Raw genomic sequence first — 24,766 nt, 5'->3', positions numbered from 1 at the left:
ATACATTTCTGCCATTTCAGAAACACCTTCAAAATATATTTCAGGAGAGCAAGTTAGTCCTTCCTGAACTTCCTCACTGCAGCCCTCTGTCCTTTATGATTTCTCTTTCAGGTGACAGGAGTGCAAGCACTGAGCACAAAGAGCTGTCCCACCAATTGATGCTCTTCCTGCAACACCCATTTCCAGCTGTAGAAGCTCTCTACCAGTTCTGGGTCCTAGGAAAAAAGGCTCCATGCACATACAAGTGGAGAAGCAATAAAGTGATTTGTGTTTCCTGTGAAAGTCTGTCTTTACAGGTAGTTCTGCAAAGAAAGAACATAAGTGGGATGGTAGTTTGGCGCTGCATCCTTTGGATAAGGAAGGAGGCTTTGAGGGAGCAGTAGGATGAGCTTGCTGATTGGGATGCTGGGATCTGCCGTCTTCCAGCCCACACTCTACATGTGTTTCTTGTTATTAATAGCCTTGTTCTTTGCATTGCCACCCTCAGAGTACTCTGCCACTAGTCTTTTCTTTATGTCCTCGTTGTTCCTTCCCCAGGTCTGTTCCCCTACATATGACTCATCCCAAAAGCTCTGTATCTTTTCCACTGTCCCAATGCCCTGGGACTATCCTCCACTACTGCAGACCGAGAAGCACTACAGCAGTGCTAAAAGTATTCATAACAATACGTAGCAGTGGTGCCAGTACTGTAAGGAAAGGAAGAGATGTCAAAGATACACTTTCACAGCCACTCTTAGCAGGGTTTAGTCTTCAACAGTTTTGTTCTATCCACCCAGTTGCTGTTGAAGCAACTTCCAAAGCCCAGGCAATAGACTCTGTGCTGCAACAAATAATAACATTTCAGAAAAAAATTGTATGAAAAGTTAAAATTTTGTCAAATGTAAGATTTTCCTTATGTCTACGTCATTATAGAAAATATTTTTATTTATTATTTTATTGCTTTGATGTTATAAAATAAATCTGAAGTCATAGAATGACAAACCATATAAAGCTATTTTCATTTTTAACAATTTATTGTATCATTTCATTAGCATAAGGCATGAAGAATGCAGATGTTATGATTTAAATGGTTTAAATGGTTTAAAACTCATACTTTCTAATGTAAATTTCTTAGGTAATGTTCACATTTTATCAGATTAAGTGAGGTTGATTGATTGCCATTGATTTCAGTGTCACCAGTATTCGACTTACTTAAGATAAAAAAATGTTCTATTTCAATGTTGGCGTATTGGAACCCAAGCAAAATATCTTAGCATGATTATAAGGCATAGAGTTGTACTTCAGAGTTTAAGTTGGTGAGTTTTTTTGCTGTACACTTCAGGTTGGTACTGCAGTTTCTATGAAGTTTCTTCCCTAGATTGACATCCAGTCTTGCAGCAGTCCTTTATTAGTCATTTTCTGCTAAGGCAGAGTGCTGTCACCAAGTGCATGTGGATACAAAACAAGTCATCAAATCAGGACTTGAAAAAACAAGAGAGAGAGGGAGAATAAAGATGATTGCTCTGTATGAGATGATTAACACTGGGACCTTTACAAAACGGGGACATGGTAATTCTTAGTAGATGGGTTAGATATTCATGGACACAAGCAGATTAGCTGCAACGTGTTACAAATAGAGCCAAACTAAAAGATTTCATAGGTTTTCATTGCCTGCTACTTCATTTAATCACTTGCAGCAACGAGGAGTGACAGTGAAGGCACATACAGGAAAATCAATGTGATAATGTGTATATATGTATTGCATGGCAACTATGAATACACTAGGGGTTATCCACCATCTACTGTTACACTTCTGTCTTATGAGAGAAAATGGAAGCAGAGTGAATAAAAAGAACAGTGGGATTTAATCAATTTCCTGCCAATGTGCAAACATCTGTATTGACAACCTTTAGCAAAATTAAAATATGTTGTCCAATATCCATGTTTGGCAGAGATGGCTGATGAACCTTCAGGTAGTGTGCTGATTTTTTTATGTCTTTTTTTTTTCCTGACATAGGTGTTATTGCTGTGATCTGTGACCCAGTTCCATCTTAGCTACACTGAATGATATTAGAGACTGGGCAGTTGGAAACATTGACTGAAGGGTGACTTGTGTGCGCAGAAAGAAGGGGAAATTTATAACCTAATACTGAAATTGCCCTGACATGCCTTGTGTATATAGTTTTTACCACAGATTTCCGGGCTGCAAGCCTAAATAGCACAGCCCAAATGTTCAGCTTGAGAGGGGGAGTTTGAATGACAAATTGAGTGTGCAATGTGAGGGAGAACTATAGAGTTCAAACAAGATCAGCCAGACAAAAGCAAGAGACTGGGGGCAATGGGAGTACCATGAGGAAAAGAGCAAAACTAGATTTTTGAATGTAGGTCTTAGAGTGTAATCTCCATCATCCCAGGCTATAAGGTAACAAACACACTGGGAGCATTTTTAGGGTTGGAATGATTTTCAAAAAAAAGCACATGCTCAGAAAAGAGAGGTCAAGTGAGGGCTGCAGCAGGTATGTGGCTGGCCCTGGTGCAGCAGGACAGGTGCTTAAAACCTCTACTTTTCCATTATATTTGGCTGAAACCACCCAGTGGGTTCAGAACTTCCCAGTGGGGTCTGGGGGACAAGTCATAGCTTAACATAAGATTTGTTTGTCTAAAAAACTAGGCCAGAGGGAATAGTAATTAATATTATAGATGTCTGTGGCACAGGTGGCTGAGGTAGAACAATTTGAAGAGAAAAAGGTGTTCTTCTTAAAGGATTAAAAAAGATGTACTCCTGTGGTAAAAACCCCACATATTTTCACATAATTACAGACTATATCATAATCCTTACACAGGAAGGGGGAGAAAAAAATTTCTTCAGGCACAGAAGATTCTTCTTCACTCTTATGTTTCCTAACTTCTAAATGCTTGACTACAGCTACATAACTTTTTAAACAACTTTTTCTGTGTGTGTGAAATACATGTATAGACTACAGCAACTGTTCAAGTGTGAATTTATTTTTAAATAGAATTGACTCCCTGTATTAATATAGGCGCTATGGAAGTGGAAACATTTCTATATTATCACAATCTATCTTTTGAGAAAGAGATGGATATTTTTACCTTGGCAATTCTGGTAGCAAGGTGGAAGCAGTTTTACAATAATCTGAATACATTTAAGGTGTGCAGTTCATTTTTGTACCTAATGAATAACTGTGTACCCAAGTGAGTGGATGGAAAATAAGAAGCTTTTGGATTAGATAGAGAAGGTATAACATGTTACATTTATGCATGTAACATAGATATTTCAATGCATTTGATAAAGTCATTGTTAAATACCATTTTTAATGCATGTGATGGCAATCAGTTTTCTTTGAAAACTGTGATTCGGGGGCGGGGGGAAATGTCTGTACAGTTTAAAAACGAATACAAGTGTTTCATTTAATTAAAGCAGAAATCACATTATTTTCCAGTCACATTTCTCCTATGGCCCCTGTGGTGCTGTAGGCAGCGATGAAATAGAAGCTGGCACAGCCTGAAAGGACTGCCAGCAGAGCGGGCACTCGCTAACAGGGCGACACACGATTTCTTCCGCACCCAGTGGAGTCTGACACCTTTGCTCTGCAGCTGCCCCATGTGGTTACGAAAGACAAGCTACCAAATGCTTTGCTCGCACACATTTGGTAATTAATAGTAAAATGATGACTAGGAACACTGAGGCAAATTAGGAAGAGCATTATGAAGAGACTACTGTGGAAATGATCCAACAGCCTGCATCAGGGAGCCTCAGGCACAGAAAGGAAGGACACCTGCAGAGACATCTGAGGTTACAGAGAAGAGAGTGAAGTGAGTCTCCTGCCCCATTCCCCTGCAAAAAGATGGCTGGTCCAAAAGCATCTGTCAGTCCTGCCGGCAGGATGTGCCTGGGAGGTCTCAGCTGGAGGTAGCAGCTCCATCAGGTCTGTCACTGTTGGTCTGGCAGCTGCTGTCCCTGTTGCCCAGCTAATCAGCAACTGTAACTAAGCAGCTAACCAGCTGGAGTTTGGGGAAGAAGATGCTCCATAGATATTAAAAAGTCAACTTTCAGGAGGACTACAGAGCTTTATGTCTTTCCAGCAGTCATAATCATGTCCTGGTGTGATGAAATTTTCTGTGTTTTCTAGCACTTCCTTGATAAAAATAGTAAAAACTGTTCCTTTGTCTTTAAGGAACATTATGTGTTGATATAGAAAAAGTAAGCACCCTTTGGGAATTACCCATGGTGACTGCTGTGTCATTATTTTTTCTAGCCCTTCCTTCCTTCGGCAACAAAAAGGGATCCTTCTTTCATCAGGAACATTTTATGTTGACATAGGTTATCTGGGAGAAAAAGAAATTCGCATACAACAATTGCCTTGCCATTGATTTAGTTGCTTTACTCCCCCCCCCCCCCCCCCCCAAGTAATTCTGATATAAAATATGAAACAAGATTCCAGTAAACCACTTCTGAAAGACTGTGGCCTCTGAGCTGATAGTCTTTCCTGGCCACATGCTCTGCCCTTCAGAGCAATTTCATTCAGCCTGTGCATCGGCTTCCACTGAATGTCCTAGAAATGGTAAAATCATCTAATTCAGCCTTATTTGATTGCTGCATATCAGTACAGAAAACAGTGCATTGCAACATTCTCATCCTTTGCACAAAAAAGGCAACATTTTTAATGAGAAAGGAAAAAAAAATATGACAATAAACTCAAGAGTCTGTTAATTTAGATAGCTTCTAAAGGAAAAACACTTTGTGAATAAATCTACATCCCAATGTCTGATATCTGGAGCAAATCGTGACATACCTTGGGTATCTTCATGCTTGGGAGATAGATCCAGTTATAAGGGTAAATCTGCCACCTTCCACACATTTGGCTCTCAGCGCTCTCTTCTCAACACATGATTGCATCTTAAATTTTGTGCTCAATATTTCATGTTTCTGGAATGAGTGAATCCTGGGAAGGAGACAGAGCAGAGGGAAAACAGATATGCTATTTCTTGGCTTTCAGGTCCCATGTGAGCTATTAATTACAAAGCAGCCTTAAGAAAGAATGCCAATAGCCACATATAATCCCCTTACAAAAATAAACTTTCTCCAGAATGCACATACACTATTGAAATTCAGAAATAATTTCAACATATTGAAATATTAATTTTAAATCCATTGCCCTAGGATAGTACCACAAAGGGTGAGGCATGGGAAAGGGAAGGGAAGTACCAGGGGAAAAGGTATATGACAGAAATGGATTGTTCTACTGAAGACTTTCCCATTTTCCTATTGGTTTGGAAGACACTCTCTCTCATGGAATAGTTGCCTTGGCCACAGCAATTGAGGGGCTGCTGCCCAAGCTCAACACACTCATAATGTATGCAAAATAGCTAAATCCCAGTCTCAGAGGATACTAGCAATTTCTAAGCAGAGCTAGATTTAGCATTTTCAAGTCTTCAGATCATTTCCCTTTTATCTTGGACAGAGCTGTGGTCATGCCATTGTGTGGAAAACATTAAGTTTAGGGAGGGACTGGTAGACTGATGTTTGTAGATGAATTATTTTAAAATTTTGAGACGTGCATGTGAGAAGGAGAAAGAAGATCTTTAGATCATCCTTGCTTCCTCTGACCGATACCCAGCTGCTACCACTTTGAAACCTGGTGATTAGTTTATTTATGTTTCCAAGGTTGCCTATGGAAAAAAAGAAAGAGATAGAAATTTGATTTTGAAATTACATACCTCCAAAATTGGTGGTGTTTAGGTTGTCTGTCACTGAAAAGGTAGCACTTGAAATAAATTGCAAGTGTGATGCATATCAGGATAAACTTCAGAATTTTCCCAGATATTCTGAAAAGTCTGGAAAAAGAGATGGGTGCCTGGGGCCCTGCTTAGGCATCTGTTTGCCATATGTTTTCACCAAGGAAATGAAATAAAATGTCAGAAAATCTGCAAGAGGTAAAATGTAGGAGGCACCAAACTAAAAATAGCAAGGCTTACGTGGAGACTGGACAGCTGGGTCTTCATGGGCTCAAAATGGAGTGTAGATAATGCGGTTTTTACCAAGTGCTTCTGAAGCACAGAGGTACTGGTCCTCACAGAAGCCGTAGCTGATCCATGGACCTCCACCAGAATACGAAGGAAAACTAGATTGATTGCTCACGGTTGGATTGCCCACAGTTGGATACAGGATGGATTAGAAACATCAACGAGTTAAAAAGTTACATTTGAATGAGATGCAGGTGTCAGACATGACGAGAAACTTGTCATGACACCAGGCACAGACACATCATGAGATAACCCTAGGAAAGAGAAATGTCAGTGTGTACAAACTGATGCAGACCACTGGCAATTAAATAGAGCAAAACACTGAGTGCTCAACTAGACAGGAGACTGCTGGAAAGATGAAGTAGCAGAAGCGCAGCCACCAGAATACAAATATGTACAGTAAGCTGTATAACTGTATATAAAAGCTGTACACAAAGCCTATTAAACCTATTAGAAACTAATATACCTGTGTCCTTCAGAAAAGGAGCAATCCATGATATTTTATTATTACTGTGGCTATCAACATTATTGCTGAACTCTAGATTTGAGCTGCTGAAATTGGAATAGGTCTGTCAAAACTAATGGAGACAGCAGTTTGCACCAGCAGGAGAATTGGGTCTTGTCTGTTGGCACAGAATATCTGTCAGGGTGGTGTGTGAAGAGATACCTCTGCTGCTACTTAAAAATAGAGTACCTGGCTGGATCAGCGATGCAGTATTAGCATGGATGTTACTAGGACTTGATGAACCATTTAGTCTTTTTGCTGTTGTTCAGAAATCATTCATGAAATTATTTTGATTCCTTATAACAGATTCATTTTTCAAAGACCTGACCTGGAGATTTAGAAGGAAAATATTGTCTACGCCTATGAGTTTTTAACTTTGACTATTTGCTGCTTGTGATGTGTTGGTCATTTCAATTGCATTGCAGTTTTTCTGCTCTGTGATGAATTATTGGAGTTTGGACACATGAATGCATGATTACTAATGATTAGTGAATAGGGCATACTCTTAATTATGAAGGAATAGTCATGTTTGTATCTGAGAATTCAGCTGAAAGCAGATATTCCCAGCACATTTATGCCAATAAAAATCAGAATAAGGAATAAATTAGGAGAATGAAGTTGGAAAGGAAAGTTACATTCAGAATTTGAATAGAATTTCATAAACTTTTGTCACCACTTGTCATGTTCTAAAAAAAGTCATCAGGAAAATATTGCTTCCTCTCATTCAGAAGCAGAAAAAAAATCCCATCAGGCAACTTAGTCTGACCTTGTGCATGAAGATCATGAAAGCTTATCCCTAAACTGAGCCCTACAATTTTAGACACACTGGAGCATTCGGTTGTTTGGTTCCACCAAGGCCTGCATCCCTTCCATCATTGGGAAGTAATGAGCTACACAAGTTTCAGATTAATTTATGATGGTCTTCTTAATGATGTGCTTCTCTGAGTCCCTACTCTGAAACGAGTTTTCAGTGTCATGAGATTGTATTTCTTACTCCGGAATACATGTCCTCCATGGAATTTTTTAATATGCTTTTTTTTAATCAGACAGTTTGGGTCACTCTCTGCAAATTGTCCTTTCTCTTTGCTTACCATCCCACTTGTTTTCGTATCCTGTGCAAATTTAATGAGTGGAAACTGTGGCAATGACAAAATAATTCACTAATAGACTGATAGGAACCAATTCCCTAGTTACATCATTTTATTTCCATGTAATGTGATGTTCAAACTCCATGGTCAAATCATTTGAAGGCACAGGCCTGTGAATATACTCTATCAGCATAGCTATCATTGTCAATCAGAGAAATAGCTGTGAACCAAAATAAAGTTGTAGAATATGAAGAAGGTTTGTTTGACAAGACCTGCATTCTATGAAATCATATTGATTATTGTTAATTGCACCTTAAATGTTCAGTTCTGTGTTGTGGGTTTCTAAATGAAAATTCTCATTGCATGTCCAGGTTCAGCATCTGAATAACACATCTATATTTTCATTGGTCACCTCTCTGCTCTTTTGAAATATTTGGAATACGTTGGCAAATGAAAGATCTTTGAGATTTTTCCTGTTTTCCATGCTGTGTGTTTCCCTCTAGGCTGCTTGAGTTGTACATCTGTAATTGCAGCTGACTGCATCATATTTTTCTTCATTCTAGATGCCAGGTTTCCTGGTCCTTCTACAATGTTTTATCAGGCAGATTTATTCTCTTGATTCCTTCTGAAATCAGAAGGAAATAGTGATGAACATATCTATTTTTTCTGAGCCTTTGTTCAAAGTTATAATACCTGTTTCTAGCAATGGACCAATATTTGGGGCAGAATTTTTTTACTCTGTTTCTCACATGTTCTTTCTAACTATGTTGCCCATTGATCTTTTCTGATATAGCTGTTTTCGGCAGACTAAATGTTTTTAAATTTGCAGTTTGCCACTGTTATCTTTTTTTTTTGCATTCTCTGTGCTAATGTTTGATGAGGATTTCTGCATCTTCTATATTTCACAAATTCTTTCTTCCCCAGCGTGAATTCTCTTCTGCTTCCAAACTTGTGGTTTTTTTTTTATATCCCAGTAGATTGTTCTTGAACAATTTCCAGTTCCTATTAACATTTCCCACGTTAAATTGATGTTCCTAGCATGTTAAAGCAACAGGGTTTCTTAAGCTTGGACAAATTGTCCCTTTATGTTTCTAACTGGTATCACATCCAATGTGCATGAAGTAAATGTAAGAGGGTTGTGATTACAGGTAGTCAAATAGGCAGATCTTTACCATCTGAATGAGCTCCAGTATCTAATGGGTCTGTATTGGTTGCAAAATGCCTGTGAAGGCAACAGTCCATTGGGATGCATGAAAAAAATACAGAACTTTACTAGTACAGGTATGTTGTTTATAAATAAATAAATATATGTATATTGTGGGTGCATGCTCAAAAATTTTTTAGTGATAGGGGCTCACAAAGAAAAAAGTTTGGAGACCACTTTAGGCCTCTGTTATCCTAAAGTCATGGTCAGCCTGCACAGCCAGTTTCTGGTTTGTCCTGGCCATTGTCAGGATGCTGGCCTAGATGGACCTTCACTTAAAACTATCACACGAGCTTCTAATCCACAAAATTAAAATCTTCTGCAATTGTTGATGGTCTTCAGCTTTCTAACAATATATAGGTTTCGATTTAAACTTTTTTTTCTCCCTCTTCTCTCCCTACTAAATTACCATCTTTTAGATGTCCAGTGTCATAAATCACTCTTCTTGTAGTGTTGAAAACAAATCTCTTACATGATATTTTCTTTTTTTAACCACCTACTCTGACTGTAATAAATACAGAGACAGTTACAGTAACATCCTTTACTTTATATGTTATGCCATGCAAGTTTGCATGACTGGTTTGGACTCCCCTGACTTGATGGTAACAGCTTTTCACAGTGGGGGTTTGGTCTACAATTTGAGATTCAAATCAGTAGTCAACTTCCAAAAGAGCTCCTGTGATCTAGAAATGTCTAGTTTTAAAACCAATATTGGACCAATAACTAGGCTGTTATTTTAGGGCATCCTGTTAGAAATGCTGTCCTTTTCAGTTTCATGTGTCTCTCTTTAAGTGCAGAATCACTTATTTGGAGGATTTACTGTTTAGACCATCTTAACATGTCTCCTAGCCCTGCAAAGCTGATGGGTTTTGCAGTCCTGCATGATTCTGATCAAAGCTGACATCTGTGGGCTTCTGTGAGGGATGTGGGAAGAACGTACTAAATATGTCAAGTTAGAGTCTTCCCAAGCAATTTGACAATTGTTAGTCTGAAAGCACTCTTTTGGAAAAGCATGCTGACTCATGGCATGAGAGAGGAAGGATTTATTTTTTGAAGCAATAAGCTAGTATGGTAGGATCTGGATTAACTTCTTAACTTCTCCAAAGTTGTCATATTACAGAACAAGTTTCTAAATGCCTCTGTCCATAAAAGTTCTATCCATACAGCAACTATAATATTTTTTCTTCTGTCTTGTTTCATTTATTGTATATGTCTTTGGAACAGGAGGTGTCTGTGAATGTTTCCACACAATGGGCCCCTTATTTCAACTGGGAGTTCTGCAGGCTGCTCCCATGCAAATAATATATGGCAGTAAGATTCCAAAAAAGTACCCATGGATATTCTTGCTTCTATTTGACACTATGGGTATCTAGTAGATCTAAAAATTAGGCCAAAGTATCCTGACAGCAGGTGGTTAAATAGGTGTCTATAAATAGTATTGCAGACCTGTAAGGAAAGGGCAGGAATCAAAGAACCACAGAATGATTTGGAATTGAATGGGACCTTTAAAGATCATCTAGTCCAACCCCCCTGCCATGGGCAGGGACACCTTCCACTAGACTAGATTGCTCAAAGTCCCATCCAGCCTGGCCTTGAACACTTCCAGGGATGGAGCACGCACAACTTCTCTGGGCAACCTGTTCCAGTGTCTCACCATGCTCATTATAAAGACTCCGATCTAAACTTACCCTCTTTCAGTTTAAAAGCATTGCCCTTTGTCTCACTACAGGCCTTAGTAAAAAGTTCCTCTCTGTCTTTCTTCTAAGCCTTCTTTCTATATTGAAAGGCTGCAATCAGGTCTCCCCAGAGCCTTCTCTTCTGCAGGCTGAACAACCCCAGCTCTGTCAACCTGTCCTCGCAGGAGAGGTGCTCCATCCCTCTGATCATTTTCATGGCTTTCCTCTAAACCCTCTCCAACAGGTCCATGTCCTTCTTATACCAAGGACCCCGCAGCTGGATGTAATACTCCAGGTGAGGTCTCACAGGGGCACAGACAAGACTCTCACCTGGAAAACCATGTTAGTTTTATTTCAGATGAGTTTCTTCCTGTTTCTCATCCCATTAACACGATCCCTGCCACTGACCCAAGGAAGGGAAGGCACCACAGAGGAAGAAGTGGGCGGGCACGGTGTGTCTGCTGCTGACGGAAGTTCTGCCATGTGCCAGCTATTCATCTGCGAAGCTGCTGCCCAAACGACATGGCAGCCCAGGCTGAACCAGGCCCCTGCTTGAGCTGTGAGAATAACTCAGTGTGGAAAAGTGGAAAATGCCAACACCAAATAACATTTTCCACCAAACTTATTAGATTTCTGAGATTTTTTTTCTGCTCCTGAGGGGCTGGCAGCACAATTCTGAAGCCTTTCTGTGTTGCGTTAACAACTCCATCTCGTGGGAAGAGAGGCTTATTTGGAGGCATGGAGTAAAACAAGCTTTTTAAAAAAAAAATCTCATGTTTTCTAAGAGAATTTGAAGATTTCAGTTAACTTCATGATGTCTATATTTTTAGTTTCTCAAGTTTAGCCATCCTTGATAACTTATCTGGAGAAGTCTTTCACTGGAAGCTACCACTTAGGTGGGTGTAGTTCTGCATCTGAACGAGCAATAGATCCTGATTCTCTTTCCAAAAGACTGAACTGTGTCAGCTTGCCCAGTCAATGGAAATACTTTCCACTGTGCTTCCCTCAAGAGATCAGTTTAAAACAGGGACTGGTACTTCTCTAAAATTTGAACCCAGAGCCCTCCAGCTTTGGCATTTTATTTTCACGACTAAAATTTTTTCCTCAGCTCCTTAATTTCAAAGGGGCAGTGGTCCACCAGGCTTAGCTTTAGCAATCAGATGAAAAGCAGATGTCCATGCTGAATATTGCACAGCTCTGTACACCAGGCGGGAAACTTCATGTAATAAAATTACTCAGGGTGGAAATTCTTGACTGTGGCCCAGTTCACAAAGCTTACAAAGAGCCCTGCCATGAGTTTGATCATGCCCTTTGAAATTAAGGGTAGGGGGAACAAAATTAAGTCATGAAAATAAAGTCCCAAAGGCTGGAGGGCTCTGGGTTCGAGTTTCTCAAAAGCATTAGGACTAGGTTTTAAAACCAATCCTTGCAGTGAACTGCAGCAGAAGGTGTCATCAAAAACTGGGCAAGCTGGCACAGTCCAGTCTTTCCTCAAAAACAGGGAGGCAAAACATAAACTTCTGAGGCAATAGGCTTTTTTTTTCAGTTAAAGGCTTTCTTTAGATGTTATTGTTAGTTTGTTTCAGTGTCTATTGGAATACAGGGCTTCTTCCAATGGTTCACTTTTGACTTGAATGTCCAAGCTAACATTTATTTCATTAAGAACTTCTTATCCAGTATAGTAATTCTTCTCTGGTTTTCAATTATAATTTAAAAAGATTCAGTAATTTGCCATCAAGACCAACTCTCAGTTCCTTTATACCTTATGAGATATTTTTCCATCATGTAAAATTTTTTACCTCTCCATCACATAGGGAAAGAAGATGATGATCAGATTCAGAACCTATTCTTTGAATACTCATTTTCTGTCAATGATGTACAAAATCATTTTTGTATTAGAAACAAGTTATATGATTTCATCTGTAAACTAATGAAGATGGTTAAGGTAGTTCCATTATTTTTTTCTTTCTTTCTAGTAATTTTCAGTGGCTTGGGTTATAAATAACCAATGTGATTTATCATATTCCTTTCCAAATTAGGGCAATACTGGCATATTTTCTCTCCTTTTTTTTTTGATTTGTTTGGATATCATTGTAATTGGGAAACCAGTTTGACAACAATCTTGGACTTGTTCTAAAATGAGCTGCAGAATGGGAATCTTACTTTGCACGGTAGACACATCTCTTTCTTCCCCTGACCATGCACGATGAAGTAAAACCTCTCCTCTTGCTGGTGATGTCATCATAAATTTGCCTTCTTTCTTTGTTAACAAATGAATACATTTTGCTTTTTGAAATGATCAGAAGTTCACTACCATCACAGGGTTTGATAAGACTTTTGAGTAAATGAGGACACTAACTCAACTGGATAACTGTAATACATGATTAGTCATAGAATCACAGAATGGTTTGAGTTGGAAGGGACCTTAAAGATCATCTAGTTCCATCACCCCTTCCATGAGCGAGGACACCTTCCACTAGATCAAATTGCTCAAAGCCCCATCTAACCTGACCTTGAGTACTTCTAGGGATGCAGCATCCACAACTTCTCTGGGTAGCCTGTTCCAGTGTCTCATCACCCTCAGAGTAAGGAATTTCTTCCTAATAGCTAATATAAATTTACTCTTTATCAATGTAAAACCATTATCTCTTGTCCTATCACTACACTCCCTGATAAAGAATCCCTCTCCATCTTTTCTTCTTAGGCCTCCTTAAAGTACTGGAAGGCCACAACAAGGTCTCCCCAAGGCCTTCTCTCCTCCAGGCTGAACAACCCCAGCTACCTCAGCCTGCACTCATAGGAGAGCTGCTCCAGCCCCTGGTCATCTTTCTGGGCCTCTTCTGGACCCACTCAAGCAGTTCCACGTCCTTCCTATGCTGGGGGCCCTCACCTGAGCGCAATACTCCTGGTGGGGTCTGACAAGAGTGGAGTGGAAGGATCACCCCCCTTAACCTGCTGGCCACACTTCTTTTGATTCATCCCAGGATACAGTTGTCTTTCTGGGCTGTAAGCACACACTGTAGGCTCATATGCAGTTTTCCATCCACCAATACTGCTAGGTCCTTCTTCACAGGGCTGCTTCCAATCAACTTATCACTCAGCCTGTATCCCTGTTTGGGATTGACCCAGGTGCAAGACTTTGCACTTGGCCCTGTTGAACTTCATGAGGCTCACGCTGACCCAACTCTTCATATTATTACATAGTAAATTAAATGTCTATAAATGCTTTTGATATGCTTGAATTAAAATATTTAATAGGATATTTGGATGTTCACAGAACTTAAGCTTTTGTGAACAGAAGGCTTGTACTCCGCCTTGAGCAAGATTTAGCATCTACCTTTAAAAGTAGCTTGGAAGATGCAGCTAAGTCTCCATACCTTTCCTTACTACTTTTGCACATGCTGGCGTAGAAGCCAGCTGGTTGTACTGAAACTTGGATTAATTTAAAGTGTAAGAAATGGAGCTTAACACAAATGCAGGTAGAACTGAAGTTACTTCTTAACTGTGTGTGTGTGGAGGTGTAAGAAATGTGGCTGTAAATCAGAGAAGGTATTAACTGAATCCTGAGGTCACAGGGGAAAAAACCTGTATACATACTGAAGAAGTCAATCGTTGAAGTAAGGTATAATGAGAAATGGATAAAAGAGGGAAAATTATATGGGACCGTACTGAAAACATTCCAAGCTGCCAACCCTAATTAGTGTTTGTGAAATCCCTGACTGTTGCCATGGCAATAAATGTGATACTACAAATGCAGCATTCCAACTTCTTCACAGGATCAAGCAAAGTTGGAAGGGAGCAAATCCCTGTGTAAACATCAATATCGTCAATTAATTAGGAAACACAGCAAGATAAATAATAAGACCCCATGAAAGGTAAAATAATTTCTGTTTTCTGTCTGCTATATTTGAAAATTTCCCCAGTATCAAGCATGTCTGTAATTCACTTTCATTCTACAGTAATGTTTTATCACAGACCACAGTGGAATTTATCGTGGAGAGAGTTTTTTAATGCATTACTTAGCAGGTTAAAGACTGTGGGTTATTTGAGCTGTTTCAGCTACCTAAACACATTTCTTTCTTTAAATGTCACTTAGCTTGTTTATTTATTTATTTGAGATAAAATTGCACCTAACCAAGCCCAAAGTTCTTTGTTCTTTTAAGAAGAATTGATAATCTAAAATGGAGCAGATCAAGTTGAGTGCGATCACACGGCATGTTCAGGACAGCCAGGGGATCAGGCACAGCCAGCATGGATTTATGAAAGGCAGGTCCTGCTTGACCAACCTGATCGCTTTCTCTGGCAAGGTTACCCACTCAGTGGATGAGAGAAAGGCTAACGTGGATGTTGTCTCCCTAACCTTTGACAGCCATAGCACTCTTCTGGAGAAACTGGTTTCCCATGACTTGGATGGGTGTACTCTTCACTGGATAAAAACCTGGCTGGCTGGCCGGGCCCAGAGAGCAGTGGTGAATGGAGTTACATCCAGTTGGCAGCCGGTCACATGGGTGTTCCCCAGGGCTCAGTGTTGGACTGGTCCTCTTTAGTATCTTGATCAACAGCCTCCCCAAGAGGACCGAGTGCATCCTCATTGAGTTCAGAGACTCCCATCAAATCGTATGGGTGTGTTGTTCTGCCGGAGGGCAGGAAGGCTCTGCAGAGGGATCTGGACAGGCTGGATCGATGGGTTGAGTCCAGCTGTATGAGGTTCAAGAAGTTGAAGTGCCAGGTCCTGCACTTGGGTCACAACAACCCCATGCAGTGCTACAGGCTCGGAACAGAGTGGCTGGAAAGCTGCCCAGCGGAAAAGGACCTGGAGGTGCTGGTTGACAACTGGCTGAACATGATCCAGCAGTGTGCCCAGGTGGCCGAGAAGGCCAATGGCATCCTGGTCTGTATCAGCAATAATGTGTCCAGCAGGATCAGGGCAGTGATTGTCTCCCTAACTCAGCACTGGTGAGGTCAGCACTGGTGAGGTCACACCTCAAGTCCCGTGTTCAGTTTTGGGCCCCTCATGACAGGAAAGACATTGAGGTGCTGAAGCTTGTCCAGAGAAGGACAATGGAGCTGGCGAATGGTTTAGAGTGAAAATCCTATGAAGAGCGGCTGAGGGAGCTGGGATTGTTTAGCCTAGAGAAAAGGAGGCTCAGGGGGGAACTTATTGCTCTCTTCAACTACCTGAAAGAAGGTTGTAGACAGGGGTGGTGTTGGTCTATTCTTTCAGTTAACAAACAATAGGACAGGAGGAAATGGCCTCAAGTTGCACCAGTTTAGATCAGTTATTAGGAAAAATTTATTCACTGAAAAGGTTGTCAAACACTGGAACAGGTTGCCCAGAGTAGTACTGGGGGTGTTTAAAAGATGTGTAGATGTGGCACCTGGGGACATGGTTTAGTCGTGGACTTGGCAGTGCTGGATTAACAGTCAGACTGATTGATCTTAAAGGTCTTTTACAACCTAAATGATTCAATGATTCTGTGAAAATATTAAGCAATGTGAAAAAAATGTCTTTTTCCCCCCCCCGTGGTCTTGTCTCTTACATGACTTCAGAACCTTGCACCACTTGAGTAGTTTCATTACACACACGTATATATCTTGCCATATACAGAGCATCTATTTACACCTGTGTCATAACCCCAGCTGGCAACTCAGTGCCACAGCCATGTGCTCACTTCCTGCTGTTGTGATGGGAGAGAGAATCAGAAGAGTAAAAGGGAGAGAACTTATGAGTTGAGATAAAGGAAGGTTAACGGGGAAAGCAAAAGCTGTGCACAGAAGCAAAGTAAAAGCATGAATTCATTCACCATCTCCCATGGGCAGGCAGGTGTTCAGCCATCCCCAGGAAAGCAGGGGTCTATCACACCTAAGGGTAACTCGGGAAGACAAAGGCCGTTATCTGAATGTCCCCACCTTTCTTCTTCTCCCCCTAGCTTTTATTGCTGAGCACGATTTCATGTGGCATGGCAAATCCCTTGGGTCATTTATAGTCAAGTGCCTTGGCTGCGTCCCCTCCCAACTTCTTGTGCATCCCCAGCTTCCTCACTGGTAGGGTGGGGTTGAGGAGCAGAAAAAGCCTTGGCTCATTGTAAGCACTGCTCAGCAGTAATGAAAACATCCTTGTACTACCAACACTGTTTCCAGCACGAATCCAAAACACAATCCTGTACTAGCTACTGTGAAGAAAATGAACTCTACCACAGCCAAAAACAGCACAAGCTAGAATTCCAGTCTTTTCTTTAAAGAAAATTCTTGAGTTTGTGGGTTTAGGTCAGAATCTTGATGTCATTTGACATTCACAGTTATGTCACAGTTTCAAGTATTCAAACTTCTTCTGTAATCAAATGCAGCTAGAACATTCTATATTACAAATATAAACATAAGGGTGTCTGATTAAAAAAGAAAACAGAATAAAATTTGCTATAAATGTTTCCATATGGTAAACTAGATTCTTTTACTTTTATTTGACAAATTACTGCATTAATAATTCTCACAAACATAGGTCTGGAATACAATTCTCAAATACGTAATTTGCTGCTAAGAATTTGATTGATACCCCATTTATTCAATTACTACAGCAGTAGTTTGGCATTTTTGAAAGTTAATCTTTTTTGTCCATTAGTAATTATTGTTTAATCCATATCTTGCAATATGCCTAATGGTTGGTTTCATTAATTTAATAAAGAACAGCTAAATATTTATTTTCTAAATACTATCTAGTTTGTATCACAAAACATGTGATTAACCATGATTTTGAATAGTCTCATGAATGACTTTTATAAGCAGGGTAAATGAGGTCGGTTTGAATACCCAAGTTATTTTGAATTTTTCAATGCTTTTATCATGTTTACATATAATTCAATACAGTGGCAGCAAAAAGGAAAGAAAAGGAAAAAAAATAAGAGCATTCACTGGACACCAGCTCAGCAAACAGAAGTTTTTATTCCCAGCTCTGTGACTGAGATGCTGTATGTCCTTGGGCATGGCATTCTCTTCTGTCTTTTTATTTTGTCTATTTGGACTGGAGTTTCTCCTGGTTGGGTACTGGAGGTGCTAATTAGGGTAGCTAGCAAAATGAGGGTCCTGATCTCTGCTGTGGCCTCTAGGTGTTGCTGTAATACAAATAATTAATCAAAAGACGTTTCATAGAGTTGCCAATTTTTCCCAGAAACATGCTTAATTTTATACAGTTAAACCCCTCTCTCCCCCTCCTCAGCATAATTGAAATTTTAGCTTTGAAGATTGGAAAAATGAACTTGAATGTGAAAAGTAAACGTAGGGAAGCTGTAGAAAGAGCTTTGACTCACCTCTAGTCACAGTTTCTCATTTTTGGGTGCCTTGGTGCCAGTCTCTTATCCAAGGATGGTGTCTACCAGAGGAACCTGCTATTATATTCCTTACTCAGCCCAACCTTCCACTGCCAGAGTCACCACTGGGCATCACATCCCTTTGCAAGGGATCTGCCACTGATGTGGTTTAGGAGTATAAGCACACAAGGCACACATAAGGACACAAGTGCAGGTGAATTAGATCAGAACGTAGAGTTTTCTCATGTGTAAGGACACGACTTAAGGCCTTGAAATAATTATGAATTGAGATAATTGTGAGTTTAGTAAGGATAAACTCCACAGTTTAATTTTAAAAATAAGTCATTAAAAAAAAAAAAAAAAAAAAAACAGAAAATAATTTGGAAGAGTTTGCTCAGTGTCTTGTTTTGTCAAGTTTCCAAGGAAGGAGTTGCCAATCCTGCAGCTGCCAATCCTGCAGCCCACCACAGCACATCACTTGATGTAACTCCCTCACAGAGGTGTGCCAGAGCCACCAGTACTTATGGCGATACCCAGAATAGTGGCAGATGCCTCCCAAAACTGCATTTGTTGAAAATGCATTTGTAGCCAAACAGTTTTGTCTGGCAGGAGATAAGTGAGCCCTCCTGCAAAGCCAAGGCACAGTAAGGAAAGGAATTGGATGCACACTTAAAGAAAAGGATGCAGGTGCCTGCTGGAGTGATGTCTTCCCAGGATTTACTGACACAAAGGGGCAGAAGATGGGATTGGAGCTCTGTCCTCTTTCTAGCCAGACACAGGTGCTATGAGCCCTATACCCATTCCCTCTCTTCCTTGTGGCCTCATCAGCTGTGAGTTAATTACAATCCCTTTATGTCATGGAGGAGAAATACAGTGAGGGGAGAATAGTGTCTCTGTTCTGGTCCGTATGTAGTTCAACCTCTGGGACAACCATGGTCCAACTCTCAATATCTAATTCAGATTGCATAACCAGATACTGCAGGCACGTATTTATATAAAAGCTATTTTAATCAAAAGACTAGCCATTAAATTGCCAGTGTTCTTAAGCATGCTTCACCAATTTTTCCACTTTTAAGACTCAAGTAGACAATTTTTTAATGTTTTATAAATGATAAAAAATTCACATCAGATTTTAACAGAATTAAGCATACTTATTCAACACACATGGGGCCTCTGAAAAAATGTTATTCAATTTAATAATTTTAATTTACATTGTATATGTACATGAGCATTTCTTTCAACCCACAGGTTAACACCACAAAAAAAAAAAAAGAAAAAGAAAGAAGAAAGAAAAAAAGTACTCTGGTTAGCGGAGTGAAGAAACTCTTGAGACACTGTTGTCTGAAATAAAAGCAAGGCACTCTCCCTTAACACCTGATATATTCCTGAATTCTGCCTAGACAAAGGCATGTTCACACTGAGAGAGCTCTAAGAATAGTAGTAGATTTATTCTGCATTAACTCTTTCTTTTACCACTGTGACCTGTCACTGGTTGCACTCTAAGGATGAATCAGTGTATTGACGTTGACATGAAGGACAATTCCACAGATGATGGGATTTGGGAGAGTATCACAGCTAAGACTATCTATGGAAGACTGGAGGACACAGACGACGTGAAATTTCACATGGGGCTCCGAACCTGCTACCTCCCACTAACATTCCACTTAATAAATAAACCTTGCTCAACAAAAAAGGAATTTTACTGTACTATGCTGATTTGCCTGAAAATCCTTGGTAAGGGCCCACTCGCAAAAAGCTCCTGCAAGCCCTCATCTGGCTGGTGCTCAGCACCTGGCAGGACTTGTCCCTAGATAAAAGTAGTTTCTCAAGGGACTTTGTGTCTTACACAAGGAGACAAAAGCAAACATACTTTCTTCGGATTTTGTGTCTGTATGTTTTTGTATGCGCACATGTGTGTGAGTGTGTATATATATATATATATGTATATATATATATTAAGTATATACAAAAGCAAATTCAGTCAAAATATATTTATCTTGCTGGTCAGGCTTGTTACAGCAACCTACAAGAAACATTAGCTTCTCTGATATTTAATTATGCTATTATGTTTGCACATAAGCTTAAAAGTCAATACAAAAAGCAATACTTTTCCAAATATTATCTGCAGGTAAACCAGAAATATTAACTATAGTGATTAGAAGTCTGTTTCCCTATTGACACTACTATAAATCTTGATATAAGAATAATTTTTTCATAAAAGCACATCCAAACATAGTAAGTGATAAAATACCAGATTACTATTTGAAAACCATACAGTGACTCGATATCTGGGTTATCCTTTGCAGCAATTAGGCAATTCATTTGGCATCTGTTTGATTGTATAATTTAATTTCCATATAAACAGCATAGTTTAAAAAAAGACAAAAGCTAGAATGTTTAAAGCTAACAAAAGATACAGTGACATCAGGTTGACATTCAAAATTTTCCTTAGCAAAATGACCAACAAAATTTTGACTCAATACAGTGCATATAAAGTTTTTTAGAACTAAATTTTTAAATATTATTTGAATTTAGCAAAACATGAGCAAGATTTTAATATCAAAGTGCTAAACAGTACTGCCTTAGAAGTCACTGCAAATAAACTGTAAAATAACTCTGCTTGTGATTTGACAGATATTTTATATACAAATGGTTAATAAAAAGACACACGCGCACACACACGCACACAAATATAGTTATATACATATATATATATACACATTATATATATGTATATAGTTTTCCAACTGGTGTATCTGAGTCAGTGTGAACACCCCATTTAGTTATCATGTGTAACAGGGCTCCCATGAGCTGGCAGTCATTGCAATAAATACAGGCAAAGCCATTACAATATACCATGCATACAAACATTTATACAAATAAAGACACTATGCAACAAATTATCTCATATTAATATGGCATCAACAGTATAAACATACAAAAAGGAGTACGAACACGGAATGTTTAAACGCAGCCCACTATATCCTTCCTAGCACTTACATTCATACTATTTTACAAGACTTGCTTGTTCTTGAAAACGATCTTCTGTCTGTTTACTAACTAGTCACTTACGTTAGAAGTCTAAAACGGAACTATCCCTGATGCTGACCCTGTATGCTCCAATCACTACTTACTTGGATTTCCTTAGCTAAGGAACAACTGAGCCACAATTGCTCCCGTGTCTTCCACTTACATTTGTCAATAAGTCACGCTACATGGAATCAAGTTTGGAAAACTCTGTCAGGTAAGTTAGTGCATGTAATTTTCTCACTTGATTTCTTCCATTTGTTTTCCTAGTAAAATAAATTAGTTAATAAACGAGACTTAGTAAGACAGCACTTTAAAAAATTGCACTTGAACATGGGAGCTAACAGCCATTGTCATTTTGCTATATTTGATTTGTATGAAATGTTTAATTGAATGTACTTTGCTAAAAAAGTGAATTTTTGTTTAGATTGTGCTGATGTATGTGCCCTTGATGCAGGAAGTATGCTAAAGGTATCCTCACAAAACACATACTACCCTGGCAAACAACTATTTGCTGTTCTTGTTTTCAAACACAACTTCTACAATTTTATTCCTCATAGACCATGAGGTGTTAAACAACAGATTTAAAACAGTCATGTTAACCTCTTACTGCTGCTGGGATAGCATTGTCCAAAAGTGCCTTATTAGCTATTTAAAAAACCCAAATCACACAAAAGAAAACAAAGAACACAACCCCAAACCAGTAAGCCAGTAAGTTTCAGGCCTCAGGTTGTAAGGACAAAGCGCCAGAAAAGACCTCATTTTAGACTCGGAGCTGCTTTTCTGTTAAGTGAGGGCAGAAATGTTAGCTGTAAGTCACGATCCATTTGCCTGCTCTGGTGGGCGTTTGCCTTTCAGGAGGGTGGTTTGACTCAGAAGGGTAAGGTGTCCAGAAACAGCCTGTCGACAATGGAAGGGGCTGGCACCAAATCTTCCAGTTTCAGGTAAAAGATGCGCTGCAGTCCCAGTGTGCAGAGAGAACGCAAGTCAGCCAGAACACCCAGTACCTTCTCTGCAGACTCAAGTGGTTGTCCTTTGTTTTGGCAACTGAAAGTTAAGTGATCTTTCAAACTGCTTGTGATCTTGTTGCATAGCTCTTCCACTTTCTTTGGTTCTTTTAATCCATGTCGTTCTGCAAAGTGAGAGAAAAAAAACACATCAGCATCCTTAGCACAAATGGAGACAACTCACTTTCTTCAGCATAACCCAGAGCCATACTCTGAAACTCAAAGCAAAAAGTGCTTTGAAAGTGTAAGATTTTTCAGAACAGATGAGGCTATACAATGTCAATGAACCTTTCTGCCATGCAATATAAGAGACAGCAAGTTCCCTTTTCTCTTTAGCTGCTAAAATAAGCAACAGAGATGCTCAGTTATGATTGCAATACTGGTACAAGGAATCCAAGCATGCTGCATATCTGACATAATTTTTATGATATGAGACAGAATTAATTGGGTGATTTTCCAGCAAAACTATCACAGGAGGTGTTTTGGAGATTTCCGTGCTTCCCCACCAGTTGTGAATGCTCAATAACTATGGCAACCATTATTTATTCAGTGAATTCAAGTGGCGATCGATATCCTTAGCCAGCTCCATCAGTGCCCAGCCTAGAATTCCACCAGGAATTTGCAGACACTCTTATAAGAAACTAAAGGCACCTTACTAGCCTTTGTTATTTTGATCAGCTGCTGCTTTTTAGTTTATTCATCTTTAAAAGCTTTAAGATAAAAGAAGCCTGGAAGTTAACTATTTTGCTTTGAGTGAGCAAAAGTGAATGGTTACTATGTCATCCATTGCAAAAAACTCATCACTCCTAAAATGAAGGGGAGCTGGGGTTGTCTCCCTTCAAATACCTTTTTAAAATACTTCAGTGATGTTAAATGCATTCCCAGTTCTTTAAGCATAAGTATAATGAATCAGATTTGTGATTCATTAAAAGCAGGCTCTTTACTGGGGAAAGAATTCTGTGTTGTTTGCTATCAAAGTTTAATGGACATATTGAAATAGCAGAACAAAAATATTCAGAACAAAAATCTCAAATTTGTGTTGTTTTGATTTGCCTTTGACTTTGAAATTCACAGGTAAGAACTGGCTTCACAGCAAAGTCGTAATAATTCACACATGAAATAGAACTGTGCCAGATAGGGTAATCTAAGAAAATGCAGGTTATATTAATTGTAAATCAATCAGACATATAAAACAATGGCAGCAGTGGATGAGGAGTAATTGTGGCAGTTCTCATGTTTGATGCATTTGAAGTCGTCTCCTTCCCTGGCCCTCTCTTGCATCCCTGGCAGCCACCAGCCACATTGTGCCCATTGTCCCCAAGTCTTGTTCCTCTATGCCAGGAGGAGCAAGCTATTGGTATGTTCTCTGCCTGTCCCCTAATGAACAGTGAAAAGAGTACAGTTTTCTTTACTTCTAGAAGTAGGAGTAATGCCTGCACCAGACGTAGTGGTGCCTTGCCCAGGCCTGTGCATATAAACTCCTCGCTGCCTCCCCTCACCACCTGTTTTGGCTAGGTGCTCTTTACAAACCAATAAAACAGACAGGATTCAATGAAGGCAGTCATAATATGTAAAGGTCTGGTTTTCCACTGATATTCACCCATTTTACACTTTTTTTCAACTGTACTTACTTAGGCAGAGTTGGCTTCTGAAAAATACTGGTCTGGGATCAGAATCAGAGATGTGCAGACATGTATGTCTCCGCCCAGAAGCTACTGCACTCTATCATTTAAGTACCATCAATCTGCCCTGCTGTTTCAGAGCAACACTTGTCCAAACAGTGGCATCTGCTTCAGACATCTTTTTCACCTTGCAGGAATTAAAAACCCTAGGTATTCTAAGTGCCTTGTTTACATTAAAACATGAGAAGTCAATGAATATTTAAAGCCTTTCCAGTAAATGGTGTATAGTGTAATTATGTAAGCCTTAACTATACAGGTCACTGAGAGTAAATACTTAGGCAGATTCTGCCATTAAAAATCTTGGCAGATAAATATTTTATACAGGTTGGAAAAGCTGTAGGGCCTTTTTTTTTTTTTTTTTTTACCACTAGCCTACAGAGAGAATCTGCAGGACATTAAATTAATCTTGCAGTCTTTGAAGAGTTCCCATCTTTTAATCTGTTTTGTGTCCTAGCTGTGTAAGTGAAGATATTTTTATAGATCCAGGGAGCAGAAATACTAGAATGGATCCCAAACCTGACTATGAATTAGCAGAGCACATTTTTAAACCACTGCCTCAGTAGGTGTGTACGTTGCTGCTGAGTATGGAAAATTATCTCTGGCTCTGGAGCATGCAGCAACTTTATTAACATTTACAGCCAGAACTAAACAGCCTGTCTTCCACTGACAAGTTCAGAAGGTTTCATAACAAATCATGTCTTTGGTGAATAGCCATGAAATAGACTGATGCAAAACACTATGCGTGCAAAGATTATTGTGTTAGTAGCCTTGCCTTACATAAAAAAATCATGGAAATTCAGAATTAACAGATACTCTGTCCTTAAGCATGGAAAGTCAGAATTAACAAATACTCTGTCCTTACACTTCTCTCCATTGCCATAATACTAAAGCAGCCACAGACAAACCAAACTGTCCTCTCTCCTGCGTGAGTTGCCATACAATGGCTTTTGCTACTTGCAAATCTCTACAAAGGTTAATTTCTCATGACTGGAACTGCCTCAGGGGTTTTCAGTTTTCTGTCCCTAAGGCATCCCTTGTGGATCTACAGAAAGCCAAAGTCATCTATGTAGAAGCCTTTCTGCTGCCATTGCAGTCTCTGGTGTTAGCATCCAACTAGTTCCTGAAGAACATACTTATCTAAGAAATAGCTCCTCTCCTTGGTAGACTTGAGGAGTCTTGGTCCTAATTTACTCAGAGATTTAAATTTAATAGGGTTCAAATATCACACTTGCTTGCCTTTTCCACCTTG

At 39.5% G+C, this 24,766-nt stretch overlaps 1 protein-coding gene across 6 annotated transcripts in view; it reads right to left on the bottom strand.

Moving 5' to 3' along the window:
* Positions 1 to 18,790: 18,790 nt before the first annotated feature.
* The window catches only part of NR4A3 (nuclear receptor subfamily 4 group A member 3), a 29,496-nt gene continuing 23,520 nt past the window's right edge, over positions 18,791 to 24,766 (bottom strand). For all 6 annotated transcript variants that reach the window (XM_051812728.1, XM_051812725.1, XM_051812730.1 and 3 more), the window contains exon 8: positions 18,791 to 21,960. In XM_051812728.1, the coding sequence (XP_051668688.1) occupies positions 21,701 to 21,960 (260 nt within the window). In that variant the 3' untranslated portion in view covers positions 18,791 to 21,700. The remainder of the gene's footprint in view (positions 21,961 to 24,766) is intronic.

This window comes from Manacus candei, unplaced genomic scaffold, assembly GCF_025592945.1.
Source record: "Manacus candei isolate 608988 ecotype Guabito, Panama unplaced genomic scaffold, ASM2559294v1 h1tg000088l, whole genome shotgun sequence".
In the NCBI taxonomy this organism is placed as follows: Eukaryota; Metazoa; Chordata; class Aves; order Passeriformes; family Pipridae; genus Manacus; species Manacus candei.
Note: the sequence above shows the minus strand (reverse complement) of the source record. Positions and strands in the feature narration are given on the sequence as shown.